We start from the raw sequence: 15,886 nt of genomic DNA on the forward strand, positions 1-15,886 counted from the left end.
GTTATAAGGAGGAAGTTCTTTACTGTGAGGGTGGTGAGGCACTGGAATAGGTTGCCCAGGGAAGCTGTGAATGCTCCATCCTTGGTGGTGTTCAAGTCCAGGTTGGACAGAGCCTTGGGTGATATGGTATATAGTGTGAGTGTCCCTGCTCAGGGCAGGGGGGTCGGAACTAGATGATCTTGAGGTCCTTTCCAACCCTAACTATTCTATGATTCTATGTAAACAATTCCCAATGCCTGGTTTTGCTGGCCTGGATTCAGAAAGAGTTCTTGTAGTCCTATGAAGTCAACTGCTTGGAATTACCTGTGAAAGCTTTGAGTAAATGATATACCTATCTTTGCCTAATATGAAATTACATGATCATGAAATTCAACTGAAAACAAAAACAATAAAAATATTTTATTGGATATGGGAGTGCCTGTTCCTTTTTTTTTTTTTTTTTGACAACTTTTTTTGACCTTTACATATATTTGGCAAAATTGGTCTCTCAAATACTCTGGATATTCTTCTTCAGAAAGAGAGCTTTTTGGATGAAGTTAACAAAAAGTATTTTTATCTGTCACAGAAGTATGTAAAATGTCACAAAATGCCACAGTTACAGCACTTTTTCAATTAAAGATGTGATTTGCCTTATTTCAAATGATATACGTAATCAAGCCCCGACCTGCACAACTCAGGTTCCCCTAAAATAGCTGACCAAAACCAGGCGATGAATTAAAAAAGAACAGAGACCCACACCACCAAAACTCCCAAACATTTTAGGGTCCTTTCCCTTCCTAAGCACATGTGTACAGATGCACTTGCATGGCCTACTGAACCATGAAACAGAAATTCAACAGCCAAAGAAAAATTCTTCTGCAAATATTAATGGACTCCAGTTGACTTCTTACAATGCCAATCTCAACTCTGTCCAATAAATCATTATCTATTCAGTACTCTTGAGGGCATTTTCTGTATAGGAATACATGAATAAGCATACAGTTACCAAAGTAAGTGCAAAAATTTCACTACACAATATACTAAAAAAAAAAAAACTAAAAAAAAATGCTTAATACATTACTTTTTTCATTTTAGAAGCACATTAAAATCCTTTAACTCACAGCTTCTGCACTATGCTCCATAACTTGACTTCAGTGGAGTGATATTATATGTAAGTTTTTTGGGTTTAAAGAAACATCTCTAGAAGTATGTGCTGGCACTTCTGTTTTAATCATAAAACTGTATTTTTTCTTTTGATTGAAGGAAACATTTTCAAACACCCTAAACTCTTCTCGCGTGACCAAACAAACAGAATCTCTTGAAAATCCTTCTCAGTTTATACAATGAAACAGGTCAGATACCAATAGTTTAGGCACTTGAATTTAAATAACCCTTGCAACACAGACTTGATCAGAAATTGGGTTAAACTACCTCAATCAAGCACACAGGTTGGGCTGGAACCTCAAGTGCTTTGCTGAAGGAAGCCTTAAGCATTAGAGATAGCCTGAGAAATGAAATTATAGAAGAGAAGACAGAAAAAAATATTGTACATACACTGATGCTCACTGGAAGGGCTGTTGGGATTATTCACTCAAAACATTTGTCAACTTTATGCACAATTATCTTATTTGCATCATAAAAAAAGTATCCAGCAACCCGATGATGAAGTTTACTATTCAGTCTAAAAGTTTTCTTTCTAAAGCAATTTAAGGGACACCAGTCACTGGAGCATTACAGTTTCATTTGGCCAGAGACACATAATCTAATTAACACGGAAGTATTAGGTAAAATACTGATTAATTTAGGTATTAAAATACTCAGTTAAGTTTGTGTTACAAAATTAAATGATAGTGAAGTAAGCTAAAACAAATAAATGCTAATAAGCCCAAGTCTATTTTAACAGTATTAATATGTCTTAGCTTCATGCACACAAAAAAAACGAGTTCATTCCAAATGAAATTGTTAGTTATGTTTCTGTTATGGTTTTATATCTATGGCAACAGTAAATCATCAACTGAACTTCACTACTCAAGCATTTAGAGACAAGGGTGGGGAGGGAAGAGAGATTTTTACACTAAAGAGAACTCAAACTGAAAGTAGCCCTGAAAAGCAGATAAAAGTTCATGTGCCAAAAACACAGTAAAAAAGCAGCCTTTGAAGACAGTGCAGTCTTCTCCCCAATTATTGTTCTGTCAACCAGCAGCATTCCTTCAAGCTCATTTCGCAAACTTCTCCACTTCTATTATTTCACATCTGTTTTCCCCATTATGTTAACTGACTGTTGTAAAGAATGTGGGGCTGCTTTAAGTCTTTGATATCAACTCTGTTTATTGCTACTTTCCATTATGTCAATTTTTCATATAAAGCATTTTATTACATTCAATATAGTGCAACTTAAGCACTAAAATAAAAACAGTGGGAAAGGTAAAAGATGATGTAAGAAATTTTGTAGTCGCAGACTTCTATACAACACCATCGTTAAATCAGACAAGTCTGATGGGCTGTTGTATAATGTATAATGGCAGGGACTTCCTCTCTCCTTGCAGGAAAAGTACAATGCTGCCAACGGGTATGCTGCTGAGGCAGCCTCTTAAATGCCCAGAAACACAAGCCTTCGGTCAGTCAACAGCTAATGAAGAGCTGTGCAAAGGAGGCCGCTATCTAAGCACTTCCTGATCTAAAAGGATGGCTGTAATAGGAACTTGTAAGTGGGAAGCTGCAAAGACGCACCACTTGGACAAGGGCATCACAACAGTGACCAGAGACAAATACGGAACAGGAATCGTATGTTCAAGCAGCAACTTATAGAGAGTCATTGTATTTCAGGAGGAAAAAAAAACTCTAAAAAAGAAAAAAAAAAGGCAAGGGGTCCTCAGCTAATGAGCACTGAACCAGTAATTTTGTGCAAGTACAGTCCTGAGATGCAAGAGTTCCCTCATGCAATCTACATACAACTGGATACATACGTACAACAGTGAAACATAAAAATTCTAATACTTCATTACTTCAACCTAGGCTTTTCAGATGTGTCTTTAATACCAGAATATACATTTAGGTGGGCATAATCTAATTGAAAGGAGGCAAACATACTTGCCAAACCTAATCATACCTCAGACCAATTCCACAAGCATCTCCCCGAGAAAGAAAAGGCTGTAAAAGAACCTTTGAGGTTCTTTAATTTGAGGTACTAACAAATTAAGTATGTTGCATCTTGGGTAAGACTGAGTACTAATATAAACTTGTATAACTAATTTTGGAAAACCATTACAAAAACCTTCAAGCATCACGTACAAGCAGGGCTGCACCCAGGTGCATCTGCAAGTTTTGGATATAGGACTGAATCCAAGCCTAACAGACAGCAAGACATTTGGGCTTTCTCAAGTTCAAAAGGCATAACCTGAATACCTGTTTATCTGCTGAGTGCATCTGTGTGTGTGATACAAGGCCACAAGGCCTGCATTTCTACTGAGAACTGACTTATCTGCAGTTTTGCTCTGATGTACTGCTTAGAAATTGATACCAGGCAGCCTGACTAACTGCCTGGTGTGGCTACATTTCCTTCACATACTTTAACATCCATAAGGTTTAATCATAAAACATCAGGATGGTTTATAAGCAACTTGAAGTTATTAGGAGGTTTATGATGCTGTAAATTATACCTGCCCTTAAGGGCTGCACTGATTTAATTTCTTACCCACTACGATAATCACATTTCTTAAATAAAACACCTGCATGCACATACCTAGCCTCAGCCAACAGCCAAGATCCATATTGTTCCAGAGCAGAATACCAATAAATTTTGTTCCATTGATACCTGTCAAAAGCTTAAAACATAAACAAAGATGTATAATTATTGAAGTTGTTAAGTCTAAGTGATCACACTGAAGTGTCCATTACAACAGAACTTCTGAATAGAAAGTAAGGCCTGCGAACACTTTCCCATGATCCTACAATGAGAGGTCTGCTTGTAGTTACAAGTTCAAGTGGATGTTCATGCACATCTGGAAGAAATGTCATAATATTTCAAGTGTGTTTTTAAATGCCCATTAAAATGGCTACAAAATACAATATTATTTCCTCCCACAGATTGAAAAAGCTTCTTGAACAAGAAGCAGCATATCAGGCAAAAAGAGAGAAGGAAGACAAGCAGAAAATAGCTAAACTGAAAGAAGAACTGACTAAACTGAAATCCTTTACTTTAATGGTGGTGGATGAACAGCAAAGACTCACTGAGCAGTTGAATCAACAAAGTCAAAAAATTCAAGAATTAACCACTTCTGCAGAAGAAGCACATGAGAAGCTGTCATTTGCTGAAGCCAAAGTTCAAGAAGAAGAACAAAGAGCCAGTAGGCTGAAGGCTGAACTTCAAGCCCAAAGCAGTAAGATTTCCCAAGACCAAGAAGCAATGATGGCCAAACTAACCAATGAAGACAGTCAGAATCGTCAGCTGCAGTTAAAACTAACTGCTCTCAGCCGACAAATTGATGACCTGGAAGAGACCAATAAATCTTTACGAAAAGCAGAAGAAGAACTGCAAGACCTAAGGGATAAGATAAATAAGGGGGAGTATGGGAACTCCATGCTTATGACTGAAGTAGAAGAACTACGGAAACAACTGCTGGAGATGGAAGGAAAAGATGAAGAGCTCATAAAAATGGAAGATCAGTGCAGAGAACTTAATAGAAAGTTAGAAAAAGAAGCATCACAGAGCAAGAACCTTAAAGGGGAAGTTGGCAAACTTAACAAAAGAATTATGGAGCTGGAGAAATTAGAAGATGCTTTCAACAAGAATAAACAGGAATGTTACTCCCTGAAATGCAACCTAGAGAGAGAAAAGATGTTAACGAAGCAGCTGTCCCATGAGCTGGATGGCTTAAAAGCTAGAGTTGGTGAGCTTGAAGCAACTGAAAGTAAGTTAGAAAAAACTGAGTTTACACTTAAAGAAGATTTAACAAAGCTGAAGAGTCTAACAGTGATGCTTGTGGATGAAAGAAAAACTATGGGTGAAAAAATAAAGCAAACAGAAGAAAAGCTGCAAGCCACAACTTCTCAGCTTCAGGTGGAACAAAATAAAGTGATGTCAGTTACAGAAAAACTAATCGAGGAAAGTAAAAAAGCACTGAAATCAAAATCTGATGCAGAGGAAAAAGTGTCCAGTGTTATAAAAGAAAGAGATGAACTGAAAAACAAACTGAAAGCTGAAGAGGAGAAAGGAAGTGATCTTGTTTCTAAAGTGAATATTCTAAGAAAAAGACTTCAGTCATTGGAAGGTGTTGAAAAAGAACTTAAAAATAAACATAAGGAGAGTACCAAATCCAGCACCTCCTTGCAGCAGGAAAACAACAAAATCAAAGATCTTTCTCAAGAAGTTGAGAGGCTTAAGCAGAAGCTGCAAGAAATGAAGGCCATAGAAGATGATCTTATGAAAACTGAAGATGAGTTTGAATCTCTTGAACGAAGATACGTCAATGAACGAGACAGAGCCAAGCTCCTATCAGAAGAGCTGGAGGCTGTGAAAATGGAAATGGCTAGATATAAATTAACAGAAAAGGCAGAGTCCAATCAAGAGCAGCGCCTTTTTAAGAAGCTCAAAGAGGAGGAAGCTAAATCAAGTCATCTTTCCAGAGAAGTAGATGCACTGAAAGAAAAAATTCATGAATACATGGCAACAGAAGACCTAATCTGTCACCTCCGAGGTGATCATACAGTCTTACAGAAGAAACTCCTCCAGCAAGAACACAAGAACAGGGAGTTAGCAAAAGAAATTGAAAGCCTCACAAAAGAATTGGAGAGGTACAGATGCTTCAGCAACAACTTCAAGACCAGTCTCAATGGAAGGAGAACATCAGACTTGCAACTTTTTTCTAAAGAAGTCCAGACTGATCCAGCACACAATGAACCACCTGATTACAAAACCCTCATGCCTTTAGAGAGAACAGTCATAAATGAGCAGCTGCAAGAAGACAACGATAATGAAGATAAAGACAACAATGAGGAAGAACAAACAGTGTCTTTCAAAAGCAACTCATCCATTGCAAATGCCATGAACAAAAAATTGTGGATACCTTGGATGAAGCCCAAAGAGAGTCATCCTCAAAATGGAAAGATTTATACCAAACAAAATGGAAACTGTGCACAGTCTGGAGACCTAGTGCTAAGCCATACACCAGGCCAACCTCTTCATATAAAGGTAACTCCAGATCATGGACAGAACACAGCAACACTTGAAATAACTAGTCCTACTTCTGAAAGTCCTCACTCCTACACAAGCACAGCAGTTATACCCAACTGTGGCACTCCAAAGCAAAGAATAACCATTATTCAAAACACCTCCTTAACACCTGTAAAATCAAAAGCAGCAGAAGATTACATGTGCCCAGAGCAAGTAATTTCTCCTATTACTATGGCTACTTTTGCAAGATCTCAAACTCCTGAATCATGTGGTTCTTTAACTCCTGAGAGAACAATGTCTCCTTTGGCTTTACCAAGTTCAAGTTCTCAGGAACAAATACTCTCCTTGGAGCCTTTCGAAATGGGAGCCAAGCACACCATTTTTAGAGTATCCCCAGACAGGCAGTCATCATGGCAGTTTCAGAGATCTAACAGTACAGGATCAAGTGTAATAACTACTGAGGATAACAAAATCCACATCCATTTAGGAAGTCCTTATGTCCAAGCTCTCAACAATTCCAAGCCTATCAGCCCTTGTAATCCAGTGCAAGACAACAGAACTCCAGCATTAGCTAATGGCCTACCCAGTAAGTCCACCAACAAAATCACCAGCAGTATTACTATCACGCCAACAGCCACTCCTCTCCCACGGCAATCACAAATTACAGTAAGTAATGTCTATAACTGACCCCCATCCACGCTGACACCCTTACCAGCAACCCATCTTGTTTTTCATCCCAGCAAGAATTATTTGGAACAGCCTCTTTACTTTGGGAGAGATCTGTGCATGAACTATACAACAGCATATGGAACTAACTTTAAGTTTTGCCTGCTTAGTGTGCACTTACTGTGTATCTTCTCATTGAAATACAGTTATGTAAAATATTTAGTCTTGCACTTGTATAAATGCATCTTCATGTATTTCCATTTTCAAAATTACTCACATTACTTTTAACTGCAACTTACCTCGGTGAAGTATTTTAACATTACAAAAACAGTAAATAATTGGTTTCTTTTATCATTGTTTGCAGAATATTTTTGTTTGTTATGTATGGTGTTGTGGGGGTTTTTTTTGCATGTATGGTAGAATTTTAATTGTCATAATTTTGCCTGCTAACTTCAGATAAGACTTGATTCATTATCTTCCCTGTTATTTCCTAACTCCTTATAGCCTTCTCATTTCAGATGATCATCAGTACATCACACACTCAAAATATTAAGTATTGTATCTTATTACAAATTTATGATGCATATACAGTATGTTCCAGAGCACAACCATCACTTCTTCTCCCCATCTTTTTTACACTGTTCAGTTAAAACTCTTTCTTAACTTTCTTGTAAAACTTTCTTGTAAGTGAACCAAGTTCAGAAGCTTATATCACTAAATTATTCTTCCCAAACAAGGCAGAGTTTTTTCCAATACAACAGAAAAACTGCTATCACCTACGTACGCTGTAAAACAATAAACGGCAACACTTACATTGCTAAATGATAACTCAGAAGAATGTATTCACACATAATACTCAAATTTTATCCAAGCTCCCAGCCACCAGTTTAACATACAATACAATCACACAGGTACCCTGAAGAAGAAACAAGATTAGCAAACTATGGCATATCTTCATGTTTTTCAAATAACAGGCAGAGAAAGTTTGACAGGAGTGCTAAGAAGCAGTACTAAACCAACTCTCCAAACATATAGGCTTCTAGGACTAGGGTGAATAGGAGCACCATTCAGAATGGACAAAACAGGTTAAGGTATTTTAATGATGGAGTATTAGTGCCTTAAGGAAAGGACAGAAATGTAAGCAATTCCACCCTTTACACACATGCCAAGCAGTCAATTCCGGCCTCACTGAAAATACTGCTAATAGTGGAACAACTTCACACTGAATGCGAATCAGCCCACAAGACCCGGAATGCACTTTAAATGTCTTTCTCAAAAGCTGTAAACTGCAAATGTAAATTGGAAAGGTTGCTCCTTATTCTAAAAAGTGAAATGCCTATGGAACTTATGCTGGGAGGAAGGGACAGGAGATACCTTTTATAACAGATGCTGGGAGGAGGGGACAGGAGATACCTTTTGTAACAGATCAATCTCCTTACCAACAAGGAAGTCTGCAAGTAAGCAGAGAGTCCCTACTCACTAAACCTTTATCATTCTGCTGGTTACATTACCTAGAGAAAAAAAAATAATTCTGCAGTATAACATAGCAACTGATTCAGCAAAGGCCTTTGGCACACGCATTCACATAACAAGGGGACTTTACAAGTCCTTTTGATGGACAGGAATCTAAATTATTACAACTATATGTAATAACTTGTTTTAGAAGGAATGGTTTCTATTGAAAAGCAAAGATCAATACCCATACACACTTCAGTCAAATTAACAATGGGGGGCAGAAATTTGTAGAAATTTGTGGCAGAAATGGACATAACAAATGTATTACAGTTAAGCAGTAGCAATTTTAAACACAAAATGCTTAACATCATGCATAGGATCATAGAATCGTTAGGGTTGGAAAGGACCCTAAGATCATCAAGTTCCAACCCCCCTGCCATGGGCAGGGACACCTCGCAGTAAACCGTATCATCCAAGGCCTCGTCCAACCTGGTCTTGAACACCACCAGGGATGGAGCATTCACAACCTCCCTGGACAACTCGTTCCAGTGCCTCACCACCCTAACAGGAAAGAATTTCCTCCTTATATCCAATCTAAACTTCCCCTGTTTAAGTTTTAACCCATTACCCCTTGTCCTATCACTACAGTCCCTAATGAAGAGTCCCTCCCCAGCATCCCTACAGGTCCCCTTCAGATATGGGAAGGCTGCTATGAGGTCTCCACGCAGCCTTCTCTTCTCCAGGCTGAACAGCACTGCATAACCTGATGCATAACCTGAGACAGTATCTCCTGAAGCTACTTGGCTTCATATGAGGTCTTTCCTATCTGTTTTGGCCTGCTTTATCTCCAATGAAATGACTGCAAAAGTGAGATCTGACTAAGGTCTGGGTGAGAAGTACCTACTGCTACCCTGCAATCCAAAGTTTGGCTCCCACCAACTTCAGCAAAAGTCATTGATCAAGACAGCTGCCAGCACTCAAGCAAGTCAAGATTATAACCATTTTTAAAGTGTGTTAATTATACAAACAAAATATTTAACTACATTTAAGTTACACATTCTTAACAGCAGAACTCATTCAAAATAAAAAAGCAGTCCATTCAAAACATGTTCTCTGCACTCCTAGAATGTGGTATACTGTATATCCTGTTGATCCATACCCAAGGTCTCTGCAGGGACACATTACAAGCATGGTACTGAATAACTGTGTCTGAAATACGCAATTGGTCAGTGTACTAACAGACACCAGATCCTCCAGAAATTAAGGGATTAAGACTTGTCCTCCAGGAGCACTAATACTTTCTTCAGTTGGACTTAAAAATCCTGTAGAAAAAGAAAAAAAAAAAGGAAACAAAACAAAAAAAAACCCACACTTCATTTCATACCTGTGGTCCAAAATACACAGAAATGTGTTGATCATTAACCACTTGGCCATCTATTACAACATCTTATAAAAGAAAAGCACAAATGAGGACGCTTAGTCCTTTGGACAACTACCAAGCTATCTGAATAAGGACATTCAGAGTTTAAAGCTAAGTTTTGAATACAAAACCTAGGTGAGAGTTCACACCACTAAGAAGTTTAATTATTAAACAGGACAGTACTTCTGTTGCTGTCCTAATTCTTACACTCATGATGGTTTACCAGTAACAGTTCAATTAACAAAAGACAAAGGAAGCAGCAACTCATTACCATTAACTCCTCAGTAAGAAGCATCAATGCTGCTTGTAAATGAACTTGCTATTTCCTAAAAAAACTTAAGGGATGGTTACATTGCCCTGCTGACGAAACTATTTGTGTGTAGATCTTAACTGACTTCACAGTGTAGTTTTTGTCATTCATTTCAACAGATTAAAAATCAAATAGTTACTTTGCCTGAAAATGAGGTTTGCAGAATAAAACAGGTTCACCCTATTCCAATTCCAAGATTTATTTCAAAGCACAAAGCAGAGAGAAACACCTGGATATATTAGTTGAGAGCATAAACTTAACTACTAGAACAGAAAAGTTAGCTGTAATCTTATAATAAAATAACAAATAGGAAGTGTATTTTAAGGACTCAAATTACCAATTTACAAATTAATCTCAAGTGTTCATGCCATTGCTCCATATTTCAGATTATTTCCATTTTGCTGACTGGAAATACTCACCTACTTCCTTGGCAGACAAAGAGCAAAGAGCAGAGCAAGAGAAAATTAAATTAGTTTTCTGCAAATTGATTTAAACACTCTGGGAAAAAAAAACAAAAACACACAAAAAAAAAAAAAAAAAAAAACAAACACCCACACACACAAAAAAAAAACAAAATCAACAAAAAAAAAATTAAGTATAATCACGTAAGAATTCAACCAAATAAGGCAGGGTTTTTAGGAATTTCAAGCATTCCATAAATGGTAAGTATTGCTGCTAATTTGAAGGCTGAGATACTTGTTTTTAGCATTTGCCCAAAAGCCAAAAATTTGACAATATGTAATGAACCACTTAAATGTTAAAGGGAAATATGGTCACAAAGCAAACAGCATATATCAAAGGGATTAAACTGTGAAAGAGAGCATAAAAGCAGCTTTCAGCAGATCATAATACCAACACTTCTCTTTTCCAAAACTCTTAGCAACCATGTCCTCTGAAGTCTAAAATCTGCCTTTTAGAAAGGGAGAAGTAACTGATAAAAAATGGCAGCAGTTATCAACTTCCCTTCAGCTTTTCAGTTTTATTTCAGTGAGTGAGCAAGGGCAGCTCAAACAGTCTGGTAATCAGCATTTTTTAAGTCATTCTTTTACTATAATTAAATATTTCAGAAGAAATATTTGCAATTTTTGTCCTTATAGGGAGGATGGATGAGGAGAGGGTAGGAAAAGGAGTGGAAAAAAAAAAAAAAAAGAATAAGCAATAGTTATATTCTGAGAGCAAAGAGCCCATTCTTCAACTTAGTAAAAAAACAAAGCCTCCCTCGGGTAGCTAATTAAGAAATGGAACCGACAAAACTACAGAAGCAGCCAGCTAATCTTCGTGATTCAAAGCACAGCAGATAATAGGGTGTCTGGGGACAAAATGTAAAGCTGTAATAAGAAAAAAGATCTGTATGTAAACGTCTCTTGTGAGGCTTAAGGAGTTGTGTTCCCCACACTGGGAAAAAAAAATAATCAGAAACAGAGTTGTACAGCACTACTTTTTGATTAAAATTGAATGGATGATGCGGGGTTAGGTGATAGAAATGGAGTAACCATCTGCAGGATGACTTTGTCCCTAGAAAACAGATCTTGAGACAGGCAAAACTAAAACGGACAACTGCCTCGCCTCCAGGCTTAAGCAAAGACTACCAAAACATTACCAAGAAACACTACAGAAAAAGATCTTATGGTTCAAGTACAGCACAAGTGGGTGTATAAAGACATTTTAAAATTAATACCAAGTACTGTAAGCGGGAAATTGCTTAGAAAAAAGACCAACCTTGAAAATTTTAGAAGCATGAAGTGTTTTCACGAACCTCCAGTCAGTGGCCCCAAGATGTGCTGAATTCTCTCTGCTACCACGTCACGCAGCGACCCACCATACTGCGGGCACCCAGAAAGTCTCAAATATCAGAGCTACCAACTAAACATGACTGTCCAGCTCTATTCACCGATCAAGGTGCTCTTGGGATACAGATTTTGAAGACAAGAGGAAAGACCTGTTCTAATCAATGACTCTCCACTAGTCAAGCAGTGGCCTGACATCACAGGAACGGACAAAAGGAGGTCCCTCCGCTTTCTTACCTCTACCACATCTCATAGCCCAAAATGATGCCATTTTAGTTATGCTGTCATTGCTGCTCAGGAAGACAGCACCGTGAACCAGGTCAAGAAACAAACCTGGATTAAAAAACAAACAAAGAAACCCACAAAACCCCGAAGCAAAACACCAAACACAAACCACCACACTCCACAAATTGTTATGAGAAAAGAAAAAAACAAAAAGGAAAAACACAAAACCAGGATCTAATTCACATTAAAGTTCTACAAAAGAGCTATATAACTGACAGGGCAAGCAAAAAGGATGAGCACTTTATGCTGGAATCACTGCCAAAGCCCTGGTCCCATCACCTTAGATGTTACCACTACTGCCTGAAGATTTACAACCTAGCATGCAAATACATCACAAAGCACTCCAAATATACAACAAGCATTCATTTGTCCCGTTAATGTCCTTCTGGGGTAGTAAGAAGAACTCACTCTTTTAGGACAAAAGTTAATTGACTTGTGCAGAATCACAGTAAGGCAGCTTCAATTGTGACTAGAACCTTGACTGCTTCAAACTCAAGGCCATTATCCTTTTAGACACACCAATCTGGGCTGGACAAAACAGAGGGTTTTTTTAAATGTAATTTTTATATATATATATACATATACACATATATGTATGTATATAAAGACTGTCATTAACACACCTTTTATGTGGCCTTCATAGAGGAAAACAGCCTGTTCCCAGACAGAAGAAAAGCCATGATGGTAAAAGCAGAGGATTTTTTTTTCCTTTCCCATGCAGAACAGATTTGAGCCCAAACTGGTTACCCCTGTAAGCTTCTTCAACATATATATTTACTAATATGAGAAAAATATATTCAAACCTTTTGAAAATACAATATTGATACTGAAGATATTTTTGTGTTAAAAGGTGTGTGTAAGTATGAGTGCAGTTCCAAACAGTTAAAAACTGCATACCCAAACACATATATTCCTATCTGCCCACAATCTGTACAGAATAATACCTGCTGCCAAGAATCTCACTCAACAAATGGCAGCACAGCTTTAAACCAAGTGAATTAACGATCTCACGTAGATTTGTAAAATAATGTATTATATAAAAACACTTAACAGTTAAGCAACAGAAGAAATATTTAAGTGCCAGCACTACCCTCTCCTGGACAGAATTAATATTGGAGTGTGTTTAGTATTTAAAAAGGCCATACTACTTCTCTTGGGGACTCTAGCTGCTCAACATGGTGCCCGAGGTTCTTCCTTGCTCCTAGCAGCAAGGAAATCAGCCAACTGCATGGTCGTATTGATCACCCACTTGTCCTTGTCCTAGCGGAGCTGACCTACAGCATAACCTTACCTTTCCCTGCATCTTGTCTCTTACCTATTAAAAACCAATTTCTAAACTATCTTCTGTTTAAAAGATCACATTTCCCAGTGAAGACATGCCCCAAGAAAAGGAAGGCACATAAGAGAATTTTAGTAAACAGGAATACAACTCCTGCCTTCAACTCTGCCCAACCATGCTGTTTTTCTCCACTACCAGGAAGTAATTTAAACTTTGTGTTCAGGAAATAAGATCATGGTGACACATTCGGGTACCTGAGTGCAAATCATGTTACATACATGGAAATTATTTCTAATCTTATATTTTTCTATCAAATAGGCCATATTATTGAAATCAACAGTCCTGTAATAGGCCAAGTATCAGCAGAAGAGTACAAATCACAGAAAATGTAGCTTAGAAGGGACCTCAGGACATTTTCTAGGCTATTCCCTTACTACAACTTTACTTAAACCTTTCCAAACAAATGCCCAGTTCATCCTGTTCTAAAAAACTTCTGCAATGACAATGTGACAGTTACTCCAGGAATCTATAACAGGGTTGAAATATCCTTGCCATTAAGAGTCTTGCTAATTTCTAAACTAAATTTACTTTGCTGAAATTGTAATCCAGTGCTCGCTTTCCTATCCTGCCACTGGACTTAGAAAACTATTGTCTCTGCAACAGACTTTCACATATCAGAAGACAATTATCATGTTCTTCCTCAGTTCTGTTTTCTCCAGCTTAAAATAACCCGATTGCTTTCCCACTTAACCGAAGTACTACAACTGTACAGATTACAAAGCATTTTCCCTTTACAGAGCTGTTTATATTGGTGTGACAATGCAATGCCCCACGCCAGACAATACGCTGCCTAAGATCTTACCAATGCTAGTAAGTACAAAGATTATTTATACCACTCCTGCTTACATATCTTCATATAGTCAGGCCCACAAGCAGGGTGCATGAAAGGAAATGCAGAGCAACTGAGAATTTTCCCCTGGATTCCTAGAAGACAGATGCCAAGACCTAGTGAAAGAAAAAGAAATATCTGAATGCCCTGTGCAGCTGAGGCCTAACCTGAAATTTCAGCCAAAGCTGTTTGGTTTGGAGATCAAAGGGAACATTCAGGTTTATTGCTTAATCTTAACTCATTCTTACTTGCAGACCTGGCTTACTTTCTGACTGCAGACAATCATCCAGGTACAAACTTAAATGTACAAGAGGCAGGCTTGTACATACAGATACTAGACTTTTGTGTGAAGGGTCTTCAGCAACATCCCCTGGCCATTTTCACTAAGGTTGAAAATTATACTCTCTATTACTCATAGGCCTTAAAGTAAAAATCTAAACAGTGAAAAAGAACATTATCTAAAGTTCTCTCTCCTAGATCAATTTCTACACTGACTGTAGCAAGGTAAATTAACCATGCCAAGTGCAAGGTCCTACACCTGGGTAGGTTTAGTGTGAGGTGTCCCTGCCCATGGTGGGGGGGGTTTGAACTAGATGATCTTAAGGTCCTTTCCAACCCTAACTATTCTATGAAATAAGAAAACTTACAGCAGAAGTACTCCTCCCTATTTAAATGAACACAGTACAAACAGGAAGCAAAACACACATCAGATTTAAAGAGATTTTCTTAAAAAAGAAATTAGGATCAAAGGCAGCTCTACTTCAACAGCACATAAACAGACATATTTTTCTCCCCCTGACCACCATCAACACACACATTTGCCTTAGCCACTCCTCAGAAAGCAAGCACTGTATCATGGTAAAATACCTGGCAGCCCATATGATTAACAGATAAGCCACCTCTGTGCCCATGGGGAAAATAACTGAAGCGTGTATGGAATATATATATCATGATATTTCAGAGCATGCTTGCACAGCTGATTTACTCAAAGTAAGAAGGACCATTTTCACAGTCATGTGTGAAAATTCCACATCTGTCACCTGTGGAGCATTTGTCCCTGTCCCTGAAGTACCTGTTGTTATTCACTATAAAATAACACAGACACTGGGAATGAGTTCTCATTCCTTCTCCTGCCAATTCTTATTACAGGTGATTGACATCTACTTCAGAAGTTAATTTAAAACTGAGGAAGTTAAATGATCCTTATGAAACTGCACCCTTCTTGATTCTTAGGTCATGACTTGCCCTGAAAATGAGCTTTAATTACTTATTTCCACAAACATAAGCACTACTGACAAAAACATCGATATTTTTCCAAGTCCAACACCTTAAACTAATCAATGCTATTGTGTTTCCAGACAGCCATACCACAATCTTCTCATTTCAAAAATATGACTAGTTTAACGTCTTTGGGGTTGGTTGTCATTGCTACTGCAGTAATTATTTGCCAAGATTTACTTAACTGTGTTTAGATATATTAAGTAAAGGAAAACTGCATGACTATTTAGGTAGCTCCTTGGCAACATTTTGTTTCTAGCGCTGCTAGAGAACCCCGGTAGGAACATACAAGGGCTCTCCAGAACGTGAAAGGCAGCTCAGCTTGGTTTTTTAAGGATAAACATGTTTTATTTCCTCTTCTTCACT

The 15,886-nt window shown here is 37.8% G+C and overlaps 2 protein-coding genes across 7 annotated transcripts in view; one reads left to right on the top strand and one right to left on the bottom strand.

Annotated features, from left to right (window-relative positions):
* The window catches only part of CMSS1 (cms1 ribosomal small subunit homolog), a 254,951-nt gene that overhangs the window by 231,143 nt on the left and 7,922 nt on the right, over positions 1 to 15,886 (bottom strand). The gene's annotated exons all lie outside the window — the stretch shown is intronic.
* Positions 1 to 15,886, top strand: part of FILIP1L (filamin A interacting protein 1 like) — a 219,524-nt gene that overhangs the window by 191,450 nt on the left and 12,188 nt on the right. For all 6 annotated transcript variants that reach the window (XM_062619555.1, XM_062619556.1, XM_062619558.1 and 3 more), the window contains one exon: positions 4,066 to 6,817. In XM_062619555.1, coding sequence (XP_062475539.1) covers positions 4,066 to 6,817 — 2,752 coding nt within the window. The remainder of the gene's footprint in view (positions 1 to 4,065; positions 6,818 to 15,886) is intronic.

This window comes from Pezoporus occidentalis, unplaced genomic scaffold (genome assembly GCF_034315485.1).
Source record: "Pezoporus occidentalis ecotype Australia unplaced genomic scaffold, CSIRO_AGI_Poc_V1 ctg211, whole genome shotgun sequence".
NCBI lineage: Eukaryota > Metazoa > Chordata > Aves > Psittaciformes > Psittacidae > Pezoporus > Pezoporus occidentalis.